This window comes from Eublepharis macularius, chromosome 4 (assembly GCF_028583425.1).
Source record: "Eublepharis macularius isolate TG4126 chromosome 4, MPM_Emac_v1.0, whole genome shotgun sequence".
Lineage (NCBI taxonomy): Eukaryota > Metazoa > Chordata > Lepidosauria > Squamata > Eublepharidae > Eublepharis > Eublepharis macularius.
Genome location: NC_072793.1, coordinates 14,009,005 through 14,025,370, shown reverse-complemented (window position 1 = coordinate 14,025,370; position 16,366 = coordinate 14,009,005). Strand labels below are relative to the sequence as shown.

Genomic DNA, 16,366 nt, shown 5'->3' with positions numbered 1-16,366 from the left:
CCCCCACAGCAACTGGAATTCGAGGACATGGTCACTTCCCCCTAAGGTCCCCACTACCTTCACCTCACCTACCAATTCTTCCCTGTTCGTTAATATTAAGTCTAGTATGGCCAAGCCCCTTGTCGCTTCCTCCACCATTTGAAAAAGGAAGTTATTGGCCAGGCAGGTCAGGAAGTTGCATGAGTCTTGTCACTTTGCTGAGCTTGTCTCCCAGCACACATCGGGGAAGTTGAAGTCACCCATAATTATAAGGTTCTGATGTCTGGATACTCTACCTATCTGTTCAAGGAGGGCAGCATCCATTTCCTCTCCCTGGTCAGGTGGTCTGTAACAGACTCCAACAACAATACCCTTTGTCCTTCCTCCCCTTATTTTCACCAATATACTTTCCACTGGGCTGTCAACCACATTCTCCAGAACTTGCTGACATTCAAGCCCTCTCCTCACATACAATGCCACTCTACCTCCTCTTCTACCCTTCCGGTTTTTCTTCAACAACTCGTACCCATCCACTACCACATTCCAGTCATGGGAATCATCCCACCAAGTCTCAGTAACTCCTACTATATTGTAGCCCTCTGTTTGCAAGAGAAGCTCAAGCTCTTCCTTCTTATTACCCATACTTCGAGCATTGGTATAAAGGCACTTGTAACCTTGTACCTTTGTTTGATCTGTCCTACCCAGGTGGGCCCCCACTGTTATCACTTCTTCAGTGAAATCCCCATGTTGATCGTCCCCTTCCCCTTGCAGCATCAGTTTAGAACTCTCCTAATGAAACTCTCCAGATTCTTTCCAAACAATTTTTCTCTGACCTTGAGAGGTGAAGTCTGTCATGTGCTAGAAGGCCTTCTCTGAGAAAACTTTTCCCATGGTCCAAGAACCCAATGCTCTCCTGCTGGCTCCACCACCTCAGCAATGATTCACCTCGAGTATGGTCTGGTCCCTTTGCCTTCCTCTTCCTTTGACAGGAAGGATGGAAGAGAATACCACCTGTGCCCCCACTGTCTTCAACTGCCTTCCATGAGCTTCATAGTTTTCTTTAATTCTTGAGATGGTATTCACAGCCGTGTTATTCGTTCCCACATGAACCAGCACAAACGGGTACTGATCAGTCGGTCTGATCAGTTTCAGCAGTCAGTCTGTAATGTTCTGAATTCTGGCTCCCGGCAAGCAACACATCTCTCGGAGTAGGGGATCTGGCCTGGGTACATGAGCAGAGTCCCCGATGACCACCACCTTCCGTTTTCTTCCACTTCCATGTGGCCCCATGCCCTCTTCATTCCCTCCTCCAGGTCTTTGTCGTTCTTCTTCCACTCTCATCTCCGTCACCATCTCAAGCACCTCAAAACGATTCTTGAGCTCTAGTAGACCAGAGCGTCACCTTAGTCCATGTCTTCCAGTTCGTATTGCAGAACTGAGAGGAGGCTCAGAACGGAGATTGAATCTTCCTTCTTCTCTTAGACTTATTCCTTCGTGCTTGTGCAGAGCCCCCAGGCTCTTGTCAATGAAATCCTCCCTTCCTTGATTTCCTGAAGGGTGGTGATCTTCTCTTCCAGGCTTTGAATCTTCTCCTCCAAAAGCCTGACCAGCTTACACTTCTGATAAGTGACATTTGTCTTTTCTTCCGGAAGGAAAACAAACATGGCACACTCCTTGCAGGTGACTGGAAAGGTGCCTTCTGTTGACATCATCGCCTTCCAAGTATATTCCAAAAGTACTCTTCTAGCTGCAGGTCCGTTTCCTTCTCAGAGTCCAGATGGCTGTGATGTGCCTCTGGTGAAGAGGAACCTAATTCAATTCAAGGCTTACTCAGTAGAGGGTGGGGCCAGCAGTTAGCCCCAGGCAAAACAGACACTCTCCAATTAGTAACAATCCCCCTCTGCAATCAGCTCCAACTCAGGCAAAAAAGACAAGCAGAAACACTTACTCCAACTGGCACAACTTTACAGCAGGCTCTACACACTCACAGAGCCCCGAACACTGTCTTCCCGCACAGTAACTTCAGCAAATTCCCCCAGAAGTTAAGGAAGGCAACAGAAAAAGACTCATCACTCTAGCAGCTCCCTTTCCTGCCTCTTCTCAGAGCCTCTTCCCAGGTCATGATTTCCTTGGCTTCTCTGTTCAATTTCCTGTATCTGCTCCCTCCTTGCCTGTTTATGTAGGATTTCGCCGTCACATTGTCGGTCTGTACTAGAACATGTTAGTTCAACAGATTGTCTTGGAAACTCCATAATCCTTTCTTGATGGCCCTCAGCTCTAACAGGTTTATGCTGTTTTCTTTTTCTTCTTCTGACCATGTCCCTTGAGCCATCTTGCCCTGTGAGTGTGCCCCCCGTCCTGACAGGCTCATATCTGTCATCATCACCAACCACCTTGGATCTCCGAGTGGTGTACCCTCAACAAACTTGTTTGGATCCGTCCACCAGCTCAGTTCTCAGAGTCTGACTAGCGACTCTGGTATCCTCACGCCTTTCTTTCATTTGTTTAATATGACCCTCTGAAATGGCTGTAGGAAACTATGTAGTGGGCGGGTGTGAAATCTGGACCATTGTAGAATGTCTTGGGAAGACACCATCATTCCCTGGAGCTTGGTCAACTGCATCACCTGCACTGTTTTCTCCTCTTGCACTGATCATATCATGGAGACAATCTTCTGTTGTCTTTCCCTTGAAATGAAGGCTTTGTCCCTGACTGTATCTATTATTACCCCCAGGTGAAGGATTCTCTGTGTCGGGGTATGGCTGCTCTTTTCCTTGTTGATCACAAATCCATGACTCTCTAAGCATTCCGTGGTCTGTTTTACCATGTCCACACCAGCTGACAGCAATGGGGTTGTGATGAGGATGTCGTTGAGGTACGAGAACAGGGCTATCCCTTGAAGCTGAAGGTATGCAATTAGAATGACTAGTACCTTTGTGAACACTCTTGGCGATGATTTTAGCCCGAAGGGTAGGGCTTTGTACTGGTAGTGTTCCCCATCGTATGCAAAGCGGAGATACTTCCTGTGTGACACTGATTGGAATGTGAATATAGGCTTCTGAGAGATCTATGGAGGCTAGGAAGTCTCCTTTTTGAATGGCTTCCGTGGTGGACCTCAGGGTCTCCATCTTCAATTTGCGTGACTTGATGAATTGATTTAGCCATTTCAGGTCCAAGATCGCTCTGACATCCCCATTTTCAATTCTGCTCTGAGTCATGCTAGCAAATTTGTTTTGGCATCTTGGCCTGAGAGGTCTAGCTCATTACTCTCCTCCTGACCTGCCTCACTGGTTCCTGGGACAGAGTGGCTAGAAGCTGGTGATCTTGGCAAGTCTATATTGCTGCTGAGTCCTTCAGCTGAGCTAGTCCCTTCCAGGGCTACCTTAGTCATCATTCCCACCAATTTGGGTTCCCTGCCTAAATTGGAAGAGGGGGAGGGGGAGAAGAGAAAAACAAGAGCAGGGCCATTTTAAAACTAGAGCACCAAAGACATGTGGGCTAGGGCCTCCCTACGGGCTTCTTGGCCCTACTCGCAAGTAAATGAGAGCCTCGCCTTCCCCCTCTACCCCATCAGGGGTACTTATCGGGACTACGAGGGCTCTCTTCAGTTCCCTGGCATGCTCTGAGGGAAAAGTACAGCCGTGTCCCTCGCAGCTTTTCTCTGCGTGCCATGTTTCTTCCTTGCTGCCGCCAGTGCTCACCTGGGATCAGCTGCCATTCATGCTGCTGTGCTCTGGGGCCTCTGCAGAAGCCGGGCCCTAAGGCAAAGGGAATCGTCAGCTCTCCTGCCCACCTCTCCTATCCTTTTCAGCCAGATGGAGCAGAGAGGGGAAGGGGGGGGGTTGGAGGGACAAACCCCAAAAATGTTTTTTAATTTTCTCGACTTTGTGTAGGGCCTTTGGGATCATTGTTGTCCCTGAGTGAAGTGACTCAACTACCTGCCTTGAGCAGGGCCGGAAAAAACTGGCAGGCCAGCAAAAATCCCCTCCCCGAAGGGATCGTTTTGATTCGACCAACCCTGCAAGAGAGGAGGAGCCGCTTCCCATCAGTCAGGACTGACCCACTCCCAAGACCACAGCAGAATGTTAGTTTATTTTGTGTCCTTAGTTGGTAGAGAAGTGAGGGTTTATTACATTACATGCTGGGGGAAACTGCCCAGAATGTGCAACAAAAAAGAATTGTCTACTGGAATTCATCTGGACAGTGACATTCCAAAGAGGAGGGCATATGTATAGGTAGGCATTCTTTAAAAAAGACTACAAACAGTTTGATAGGAATATCAAAGGACACATGTGGTTCGTATAGCTGTGTAACTAAGCGTGAACAAAAATGTAACTTGTGAAGCAGCTCTGCATCATAGTACTTATGGGTGCTACCAAAATGTATGTGTTTAGTCAAGTAGGTAGGACACACAGTGCCAAAGAAACAGCCATATACTTATGCGGGGGAAGCAACAACATGAAAAGGATCTTCAATCTTATACAGCAAGAGAAGCATTATTCCCTCAGATGAGATGAGCTATTGACATGGGTGGGACATAGAGGACATTTAGAATTCATCATATCTTCAGCATTCAAACCATCCTTATATATATCCTTATATATATATCCTCTCTAATTAATCTGAAGATACGTTTCAATAGGAACTTTCTGTTATCTTGATCTTTGGACAGACAAGCTACTCTACTAAAGGCAGTTAACATGACCTTACACACACTATCACAAATACTCACAAATTTGTATTTCAAATTACTTTTGGGTTATTCTTAACTAGGATTTATGTAGTAAAAAATGTTTGGCCGGTGTGTCTAAAAACCAGGTATTTTTAAATGTAGCCTACCTAGTTCAAATCCATTTGGTAAATGCTGAAAGAGACAAGGTCGTAACTGATCAAAAATCAGATGCTGATCACGTTATCAAGCTAGATCACTCCCTACTCAATGAATGAAGATAGTTTGTGGAATTCTGGTATAATCCCTGACAAATATTTATCCAGCCTCTTCTTCAAAATGGGTATAATGGGTGAATGGAGATTCTGGCACAAAAATTCAGTCCGGCTGAAGCCTAGTGCTATGCATAATATGAGACAGAGGCAAGAACCACAGACAAGAATATTGAACATTTGCCCTGAAATGGCATAGACAAATGGTGAAACAGGTAGATAGGATTATTTGGGCCCCACAACCATCAAATATGTAATGAAACATGGGATCTTGAAAGCACAGATTTCTTCAGCAAGAATGTTTTAGACAAGTATAGAGTTGAAAGCTGCTGAAGGCTATTCAACGTGGTATGTTTTGTTTTGGCTTTGTAAAATATTTAACTTCAAATTTCTTAAAAACTGGGATCACTTCTCACTATGCTGTAGCTTAATGGTTAAGTGGTTGGGCTGTAAGTCAGTACATTCCCGATTCAACTCCCACGACTGCCCTGAGCTCAGCAGGTGGCCATGGCTAAGCCACTCCTCTCAGCCCCAGCTGTATTGTGAAGATAACACTGACTTTGTTCATTGCTCTGAACTGGGCATTAATCTGTCAAGAAGAGCAGTATATAAGCACGCTGTTATTATTATTGTTATTACTATTATTATTATATTAGCTCCCTTGAATAAAAATGTCTGAGAATACATTTTTAATAAGAAAGCAAGATTAAATGTGTTTCTGAGTAGGGAAACACATCAATCCATATTGTTAAGCTGTGTATCGGCTTCCCGCACCCACGTCCAAGACTGAACAACCACATATAAGTAACGGATCCTGGGAAGGCACTCACTCCACTTCTTACAATACAGGCAGAGGCGTTTCCATCTTTGTAAGTGTGCATGCATTTAGGAGACAATGTGAGATGGGCCTTTTTCTAAAATATGAAATATTACTTCTTGTAGTGAGCATTTATAAAGAAACTATCAATCAGAGGTAGATTGCAGCTTGGGATTCTCATTCAGTTGCAAAAAGAGGACAGTAGCATGTGATGAAAGAAAGGGAGGTCAGGCTAACTGTACAGTATACTTGGCAGGATTATAATGCTGGAGACTAGATTTGATGAACCAAAGGAAGATGATTAATAACTGAACAGTAAAATGGCTGTTGGGCAAGGAAGAAGTAGAAGGAAAAAATCAGTGACTTAGAACTGAATGTATCTATCACTATAATAATCTAAGGTTGCAATTAGAGATGGGCATGAACAGAAAAAAAAACCCGAACATGATGTTCGTTGCCATCCACAAACAGAGACTCACGAACAACCACAAACATGGCCCTGTTCACGAACATGTTCATGGTTGGCTGTTTGTGGGGGCCAGCAGGCTCTCCTCCAGCCATCATCCAAGTCAAGATCCCTACTGCACCACTCCCAGAAACCTTACCTGAGCAGGCAGCAGGAAAGGTACCAATAATAAATAATAGCTTGGCCCAGAGCCTGGCAGCAGCCCTGGAACTTGAAGGGGTAGATCTCTAACCCACTACACACAAAGAAAATTCAAGCTCCAATGCACTCTCTCTATCAAAATACCAACAGTAACTGTCTCTCCACTGTCTGCAAAGTCAGAGCTGGGAGCCCCCCCTCCCCCCTGCTCTTTGCTCCCTTGTTGTAACAAATTTGGAGCTCCACACTTGAAAGGACGACCTGCCTATCAAGCTAAATTGGGCTTAGATTGGGGTTTCCAGGGCAACAACAGGAGTTCATACAGAGTTCAGACAATCCCTGCCTAAGTTGCCAAGGGATTGCAGGTGCCAGACTGTCTGGCTTGACGAACAGCAACGAACGAGGCTTGCAACGACCACCTGTTCATTTAGAATGGGGCCTCACGAACAGCTTGTTCGTGAACAGCAGATTGGGATGTTCATGGCTTTTTTTTGGTTTGTATTGCTGTTCATGCCCATCTCTAGTTGCAATGTTAAATCAATGTTACATCAGGAATCACCCAATATTCTATGTTCATGCCACAATAAGCCAAATTGTTCAAAGTTCGATTATTTTGAATTTGCAAGACCCTTCCACCAAAGATAAATATTAATTCTACTTAGTATACTACATATAATATCAACCAGCATCGTTTCAAAGTCAAACAAAACCAATAATTTACATTCAATATTGAGATAAGCTTGTGTCTCATTATTTTCTAGTTACATTGATATATCTAAAGTTTTTTTCCTTGCCAGTAATACAAGATATGTTCCTGTAGATGCTTGCTCCCACAACATTAGTATTTGTTTGTTCTTGAAATTAAATAGTAGTAGAAATTTCCATTTTGGTGGAGGTGGGGGGCAGAGAGAATGATGAGAATTATGCAAACTGCCCATAAATAATACCCAGATTTAAATACATTACAGCCTTGCTTGCAAGTAGGGTTCCCATTCCCCCACCCAGGGTGGGGGATCCCCAATCCCACCCTTTCCTGCCTGTGCCCACTTACTTGGCTGGTGGGGGGGCGCTCCCTGGGGCACCCTCTCCCTGGATGGCATGGCACGCCCCCAGGCTGGAGACGTACTCCTGAGCTGCGAAAGCAGGCCGCAGTGGCAGCTAGAGCAGGCGGTGGCGAGACCAGGCTGCTCTTGCTGCCACTGAGACCCACTCTCGCCACCACCATGGCCCCTTTGTGCCAAACGAGAGCAGGCTGTGGCAGTGGCGGAGCGAGCTGTGGCCAAGGTGAGAGCAGCCCATGCTGGCAAGGACAAGGGCCCCCTTTGACACCCACATGATGTCACTCCCAGTAGTGACATCATCATGTGAGCCAGGAGCATGTGTGCACTGTGAGCATATGCGAAGAAGAAAGTCGGGTAAGTGCCGGCTCTCAATCCCCCGCCTGAAGAGTCCTGGGACCTGGGCATCTCCCAGTGAGGGACTTCAGGTCCGACAACCCTACTTGTAAGTGGTAAAATTTAGGACCATAAACATTCTTGTTTTATGGTATATGTAACTGACTAGCACCCACTGATAATGGAATGACAATAAAAACATGTCACTGGTGTATTTTTTCTTAATTAAGACTGAAATAGAGATGGGAAAAATTCCATCATGATTGAATTAATGAGAATTCCATGATTCTCCTTGAAGAATTTCTTCAGTTTTGGTACAACTGACTTCTAGCAGTTTGAACATACCACAGCACCAGGGCTTCTTTGAGATCCTGTATGAAAGGGGAACAAAGCAAGTTGATATGAAGTTTCCTTCCACTGTTAATTTTTTTTTCTAACATGGCTATAACCCTGAGATGTCTGGAGAAAACATTATTAAAATATCAATAATGGTCCATCATCATCCTATGTACTAATAGCCAAGTGGCCTTGATCTGAGGATACTTAAATCCAGATAGTGGTGCCACAAATGGACAAGATATATCTTTCTAAAATCCTGAAAATACCCAAGATTTGCAGAAAAATCTAAAATACATATTAAAATGTTTTAAAACCCTTTAAAATGATAAAAGAAGTGCCTGCAGTTTTAAGAAACTGATGCCCTCAGTTTCTTAAAACTACAGGCAACCACAACAGTAAAAAGTAGGGCTGTTTTGGCCTTTGAGGAGGAATCACAGGGGTCAGGCCTGGCAGCAACCACCGGACAACTTGCTACTACATGACTTGTATGACTCACCCAGGCAGCCACCCCAGGAAAGCCCGTGTAGTGTAGTAGTTTCAGACTAGGACTGCAAATCCCCATTCTCACAATCAGAGGTCGACTGGCCATTAAGAGCAGCCTATCAGTGGGGTGATGGCTTCCCCCCAACCTGGCAGGCCAGTCCTGTGTCAGAAGAGCTGAACCCAGCCCGGCACAAAGTGGGGGTGGTGGTGTCCCGTCTGCCTAAGCTGAAGCACTGGAGGTGGTGCCTGGCCCTCCAAAGGTGAGGGAGGTGGCAGCACTTGACTTGGCTCATCTGAGTTCTGTGCAAGGTGAGGAAGGTGGCTTTTGACCCACCCGTGCCCTGTGAGGCGAGGAAAGAGGTACTTGGCCAGTTGTTTAGACAGGCTGCTCCTTCCTTCCTGCCTTCCTCTCATTGGGAGAGTGGAGCAGGGTCAGGCAGATAGCTTTCTCCTATTGCTCTGCCTTCTTTTCGGAAGCAGGCTGTGCTGGGGGAGCGGCCCTTTTCCAGAGTTTTTCACTCCCAGTTCAACCCTGCTCATAGGATTGTTGTGATAGAGAAGAATGATGTAAACTGCTTTAGGTTCCCATTGTGGAGAAGGGTGTGGTCTACATGAAGTAAATAAGTAATGAATATAGCTGAGGGGGACAGATAAAAGTTAGGTTGGTTGGTGGATGGGAAAAAGGGAAGGAAGCAGAGCATCTAAGGATATGGGAATTTGCAGGTTCCCCACTGTGCAACTGGGCCCAGCCTAACAACCAGCACCATGCAACTGGGCTATAGTTTTCCTGGGTAGGGGGCGGGGGCTGCCAGGGGTAGGAAAGGAAGGAAACTGAAGACAAGGGGGAAGCTAAAGGTAGATTGGCTGGTGGATGGGAAGGAGAAAAGGGGGTGGGAAAAGGAGGAAGGCTATTGGCACTTTCAAGGAAGAAGTCTTATTACATTCCCATAATCTGTTTAACTCCACAACAATTCTGTTGAAGACCGATGTAGAGCAAATGCACTGAAGACTGCAATTTCTTTTTCATTTTATTGCAAGTCTGCATTAGTTGCTGGAGTATCAATAGCCTATTCCTCAATCTAACAATTACACACATTGAAAAGTGTATGATAGATGTAGCTTACCAATACGATAAAAACAAAGCAGACAAATGATTAACACAATAACAAATGAAAAAAAAAATAAGAAAGGTGTTTTAATGTTTTTAGAAAGTTGCTGATGCCATGAATATACCAGTGTATGACAGTTTAAATATGATGCAGCCAGACATGAACATCTGTTCTTCAACTAATTCACAGATATAAGTAAGTGAACAAGCAAGTTTTTTTTAGTTTAATATTTCAAACATGGTGAACAGAATCATAAGACTCTATATAAACGTGTGATTTTTGAAACCCCCTGAAGTTACAAGCTTGGATTCAACCGAGTGTTTTCACAACTTTCTTGCCTCCCAGGAGCAACATTTTGGTGGGCATTTTGAGCTGTACTGGGGTGGGGGGCAAATAAGTCATGCTGGATCCAAGTCACAGAGCCAATATGAACAAGAGCATTTAAGCTCTAATTGACCTGCTGTTGTAGCTTTGTGTCTGTTACCAGGAACTCTTCATTGACTTTAATAAGTTTCCACAAAAGTGGATCAAGGTTGTATTCTTGCAATCAGCTATGCATGGGTAATTCTCATTGTCTTCAATAGTATTTATGCAACAGTGACTAGGGGCAGGAGTGCACATCAGCTCTTCAGGAGGTACGAATCAGAAATAGCTTCACATTTCAGTGGGGTTAGGCTGGTTTCCACCTACTAAAGATGCAATTCTTATCAATCTGACTTCTTCAGGCCATGTCCATTGTACTCAGTAAGTCCAAACTACTAATGATTGCAATCAGAGCTTTGTTTAAGGTGCAGAGAACACGACCTTTTGACATTTGGATATTCCTGATCTGAGGCTGTGCGTTCAGCATGCTAAACAGAATTGAGCAGGGACTTCCTCCCTTATTCGACAATATACTTCTCCCTTATCATTTGCATGGTTCTAAAATATTAAGAAATAAAATCACATAGGAGGCTTTATTCTATATTTCTGGACCGTGAACCCAGTAACCTTGCAAATATTGCAGTGCATTAAATTAGTATGTAGATCTTTTACAGAAAGACCTTTGAGTGACTTATTTGGTCAATATGAAAAGTGACAGTGACTTTAGTCAAGCGGAGATTTTCACCATGACAGTTTTGCAAATCCAACAAGAATGAGTGGATTGTAACTAGAGCAGATATCAGACTGAATAGAGCAACAAGTACAGTAGCTCAACAAAAGGCTGAAGACTGACCCTAATGTTTTTCAAATTGTGAGAAGCTCCGCCATCTTGAAGAAAAACAAATACCAAAACCTATACTACTTTTGAAGATATTACTCGTGTGTTTTATAACGGGAAATTAAAATAAATAAACTGTTAGAAATCAATTATGTCCCAGATCGAAGAGATCTTTTCAAGTGTAAAGGAGGACAAGTGCCTCTGTAGAAGCTATAAAAGATACATCCTTTACTTCAAAAGTATGAACAGTGTACAAGACCACAACCTGAAAGGTAAACATTACCCTATAATGTTTTTCCCCCAAATTTTGTTACATATTGCTGTATAATTCTTTATAGATTTACTTTCAATATATAGTGGTAAAATACCAAGTTTGTGGAAAACCGTAGCAGAACATACAAAGATAAAAACAGCCATGTAGATCACATCTGCTCCCACTCTTCTGTTCCACAACAACTCAACTCCCCCAACATTTTGGATGAATTTGGATACAGCTTTGACAAACATAAAAATCTTCTTTAATGATGTTCCTCAAAGAAAACAGTTAGCAAAATATTTGAATATCTGTGTATAATGTCACATTTAACGTAAACATCAAATAATGTACCAAAAGTTTTACCTGGGGGAGAAAGAACTTAAAGCGGCACAATTCATTATACCACTAGATAAGCCAGAGGGGAGAAACCAGATTACAAGCATTTAAACATGCATAGTTGGGAGGGGGCCCCAAATATTTTGCTAAATTCACTCAATTGTTTGTTTTAAATAGTTAATTAAACTACAAAGCACCCAACATAGAGAAAAAGAATTGATTTTTGATTTCATGATTTCTTTTTTTAAAAAGCTATCAAATTAATCATTCCAAGCTAAAATTAACAACTTGTCCAAAAATAAAATGTGTACTTTTTTTCTTTTTATATTAACCACTGTTTTTTTTCTTTTTTTTCCTTTTTGAAATTCTGAAATATTCAAAAACAGTGGCATGTGGGGCAGCAAAGAAAGTTTTTTTATCCTACACTTGCAGAATACTATAACCACATCATACAGGTTCTAAAACTATTAAAGTCTTAGATTGCAGCATCCCTTCACAGAAAGCTGATCAAACTGAAAGTAAATAAAAGATGCTGCACCTTTATTTATTTTTTAAAAAAATTAAACAATTTAAGCAGACATAAACATACATTTGTACATTAACTGGCCATTTCTGGTACAGAAATCCAGCATTGTATGCTAAATGTTACTGAATAAATGTAAATGCTACTTACAATTTCTTTAAATACAATTTAGACAAAACTTTTTTTTAAAATTGTTTTTATATATTTTATGTTGCACAGTAACCTTTCCGCTGCTAGCTTTAATGCAACACATATATAATGTTACATGAATTTTAAAAAAAAGAAAAAAAAAGAAAAAAACGTATTTTTCTTTTAGGAAAAAGTTTCAAACCTGACCCACATCAAAAAAATGCAAGATAATGGAATATAATTTAAAAAGGTTAGCTTCAAGTCTAGCAGCAAAGCAATTAAACCAAGATAATCATTACTAATATAAACAAAGAGAAATGGTGGAAACTGCAGGGGGGAAGCCCCAACTACCTTATAATCTACTGACACAAATAGAAATTAAAATTTCTCTACAAAAATATTCTGATTATTTAAAATAGGAGTAAAAGCCATTGCTACCTGATGAACTACCTAGACTAAGTTCCTGAAACAAAGACAAAGGATCACTATTCTTTTTTGCCTGCTCAGGAGGTGGCTTGGGCTTTGGTGGAGCCCTCAGAGCACTTGCGTAGGACATGGCAGGCTTGTTTACACCAGCGCTCTGCTGGCTGCTGCTGTTGGATTCAGCGATCTGCTTGTTGGGCATGAGGGGAGGGAACTGGCCGAGATGTTGGAGCATGTTGTAATTAAAAGAATTGGACAACTGGATGTTTTCGACTTTCATCTGTTCCTCCGGGGGCTTGACAGACTTCGATGGAACTGGAAATAGAGAGCAAAGGAAGCCATTTTAACACCAGTGACTTTTGCAAAGAAGATATCGCTGATAAAAGCAGAGAAAGGATTCTACCAGGTTCCCTTTCCCTCCAAGTCATGAGAGAAACAGCTCATTAGAATACTGTGGAATTAGCTGTGTATTTTCAAAAACATATGGCACTCAAACTCCTCAGAACGCAACGGCTGAAAAAAAGAAGAAGCCTTGATGCTACCTGAAAATATTTTGTATGTTGTTGTGAGGCATTAAAAAATAAACTTTTGACGCAGATTGAAAAGATTTTGAAAAAGGCAAGTAGTTCTTCTGCAAAAGTAATGATAGCGCGATTGAGCATCAGCGGTGGGAATGATAATCTTTTTTTAGAAGTTTGTATTGCAGTTTTCAAACTGAATACTCCATCTAATTGACTCATTGGTTTGTGTCAGAATACATGAATTTCAGCCTTAGGTCCAAATCCTTCTTCCCTCACGCTTTTGTTTTAAATGGTGGCTTAACATATGACCGTTTGCACAAAATGAGTGAAGGAAGCAGCTGTTGTTTCAAAAAGAAAGAAAAAAGCATAACTGCAGGTACTTCGTTGCAGTAGTTTTATTTTTTGTGCCTTCAAGCTATCTCAAATGTAAGCTAAATATTTAAGTTTTAGTTTTTCAAAGCCAATTGCTTGGTGAATCCGGTGATTCAAGTAGGAAACTTGCAAAATCTAGACGTAGTCTATAAAATAATCTAGTCTATTTTAATAACACTAATTTTATCCTTTAGTTTTAAGATGTAAGAGTTCAGTATCTGAATGTGTCACATTATGAAATCTTAAGAAATTTCAATTTTGGCCCCTCTGCCTACCAAGAAGCACACATGAAAAGATGTAGAGGGGAAATACCTGAAAACAAATGGAAAGCAAGCAGGCAGCTGAGAGTTACAGTTAGCCAAAGGAAGTCTTCAGACTCCATATGATCTATTATGTTTGTCATAAGAACTTGGTAAAGAAAAGGGAAACCTGCTTTTCTACAAAGCATGATACAACTTGTAAGATTATTTCACGTTTCCTTTAAACATCAGCTCTGGAAAAAGTGTGCAAAATATGAAAGAACAGTGGCTGAGTACATGCCTCTTTTGTTCCTGCTGCACAGGAGATGCATTAGGAATGAAAAATTTATTTATATTAATATTCATGTTAGAAAAGGAAAGCAGCCCTTAAACCACTGTCTCTTCTGCTTTATGTTTCTTCTTGATACTGAAACTAGTCATTTGGCTCTGCTCAATGTACATGATATACCTTCGATTTCCTGCTAATCTTTGCACTTGGTATGCTCCTTTTATTCTCAGTAGTTATACATGAGTGATAAAATTTTATGCTCAGCTAGTTTAAAAGTGCGGTGTTTTTTAAAATGCTGGAGCAAGTATAATGCAATCCAATTGCCTAATGCCTATAGTTTTGGTTTAGATTAAGCATGATGGTGTTCTAACACGACGGTGGAACTCTCTGGTAAAAAAAATGGACATTAGAATTCAAAAATAGCACAATCAGAAGTAAATCATGACTTCTGGCACATTTTATAAGTAGAAGAGTCATTAAATTTGAACTAGAGGTTTAAGCAACCAGCACAGACAGAAGCAGGAGCATCTACAATCAGGGCTTTTTTTCAGTGGGAACGCAGTGGAACGGACTTCCGGAACCTCTTCAAAATGGTCACATGGCTGGTGGCCCTGCCCCCTGATCTCCAGACAGAGGGGAGTTGAGATTGCCCTCAGCGCCACCTCCCACCCATGCAGCCCATAAACTTCAGCTCCCAGTGAGTTCTGGGTCCACGGCTTAGGCTGGCATTGCTAGTGCGGTCTCCACAGCTGACAATTCAGATATGTTTCATAACATATGGAAGGGCCAAAACTGAGTAACCCATGAAGACCCATGAGGAGACCAAGATTTTACTACGGAAATTTCTACAAGCAGGGACAAAATAACTTCAGGGAGGAAGGCTCTACCCCTCCTGCACAGTCATCAGGTAAGCAAGAGGCCTCTTTACAGGATTTTACACCACTCTGAATGGATTTCAAACCATATACTACACTCTTTACTTGAGTGTGGAAATGGGTAGTTAAAGCTTTTCATAGAAAGGAGTTAAACAATACAGCCTGGTAAATATCATCTCATTACAATTCTATTAAAGAGACAGGATAACCCTACTGAAATTCAGCCTCCAGGGTTCCAGAGACTCCAAGAAACAGTAATGGGCTAAATGTGGGGCTCTGCAATGGGAAGAAGGAATTGGTAAAAATCCTCTTCCCTACCCCAGAGACAGAAATAGCCTTCCAATGACAGAAAACAGCTATTATACTAGCTGTTGAATATTATATCACCAGCTTCATTTTACCTAATAAAAACACACATTTAAAAGTGTATTAGTAAGTAAACCAAAATACGAACCAAAATACGAACCAAAATATGAACCAAAATTCATGATGAACAAGGCCGAATCCTATTTCTGATGAACCGCCACAAACTTTAGGCTGGTTCATTTGGTTCGTCACTGCAGACAGCCTGGTGCCTATCAATCAGTTTTCTAGGCAACAGGGGATGGACTTCCTGCAGACCTTTTGCCGACCCAGAAGTGACCTTCTGCTGACCCAGAAGTGATGATCTTCTGACCTGGATGTGACGTTTTCACGAACCAAACAAACCGGTTTGCGAACTGGGGCAGGTTTGTGAAAGTTCATGGTTCGTGAAATTTGACGAATCACAAACCACATGGTTTGTTGTTTTTCTGGTTCATGCCCATCTTTATTAGTAAGTGGAGAGTTATCTTGTGAAAGAATTACATAACATGCAGTTTTTGAAATATGCATTGGTACAAAAGACAAAACTCCAAATGTTAAGCTATGGAGGAAGAGAGGGAAGGAAATGCAACTCTTCAATGAAGTGGACTGATTGTAAAGAAGAGGGGAAAGCTTACCTAACAGTTCTCTCGGCTGGGCTGTTCTATTGGATCCATTACATGGAATGTTCTGATATGGGGTTGATGAGGTGGAGTTTACCCACAATTCAGGGGATGAATAATGGAAAGAGGATGGGTTACTATGGTCCTGAAGCTCTTTACACTGTCCAAGACTTTCTTGAGGAGTGTTTAAATCTTCAGAACAAGCCTGGGCTGAACTAGATGAAATTCTTCTTTGGTACAATGGCCTGCCTGGTCCTCTTGGTTCATACTGCAGGAAAGAGAAAACAAAGAGAATATATAAAGCACTTATACACATTTGGTGGCACTGCCCACTGTCAACATTTACATTCAGAAATCACTTTCATTAGGAACATTTACTTTTTTACTGATTTTTTTTCCTAGCCGGCATTTTCTTTTTATTTTCCTTACACTGGGAAGTGTCACCATAGGAAGAACAGAAGAAAACACCATTCAAAGGAGTTACCTTTAAAGGTTTGTGGCCATCACATTAAAACATTTGTTCAAAGACTAGATTTAGCCCCAGGTTCTTCTCCAACAACCTTCTTTCACA

General features: G+C 42.1%; 1 protein-coding gene across 1 annotated transcript in view; it reads right to left on the bottom strand.

Moving 5' to 3' along the window:
* Positions 1-9,733: 9,733 nt before the first annotated feature.
* Positions 9,734-16,366, bottom strand: part of HELZ (helicase with zinc finger) — a 255,751-nt gene continuing 249,118 nt past the window's right edge. The window contains exons 30-31 of the mRNA XM_054976797.1: positions 15,811-16,063; positions 9,734-12,849 (exon numbers count right to left, since the gene is read on the bottom strand). Coding sequence (XP_054832772.1) covers positions 12,518-12,849; positions 15,811-16,063 — 585 coding nt within the window. The 3' untranslated portion in view covers positions 9,734-12,517. The remainder of the gene's footprint in view (positions 12,850-15,810; positions 16,064-16,366) is intronic.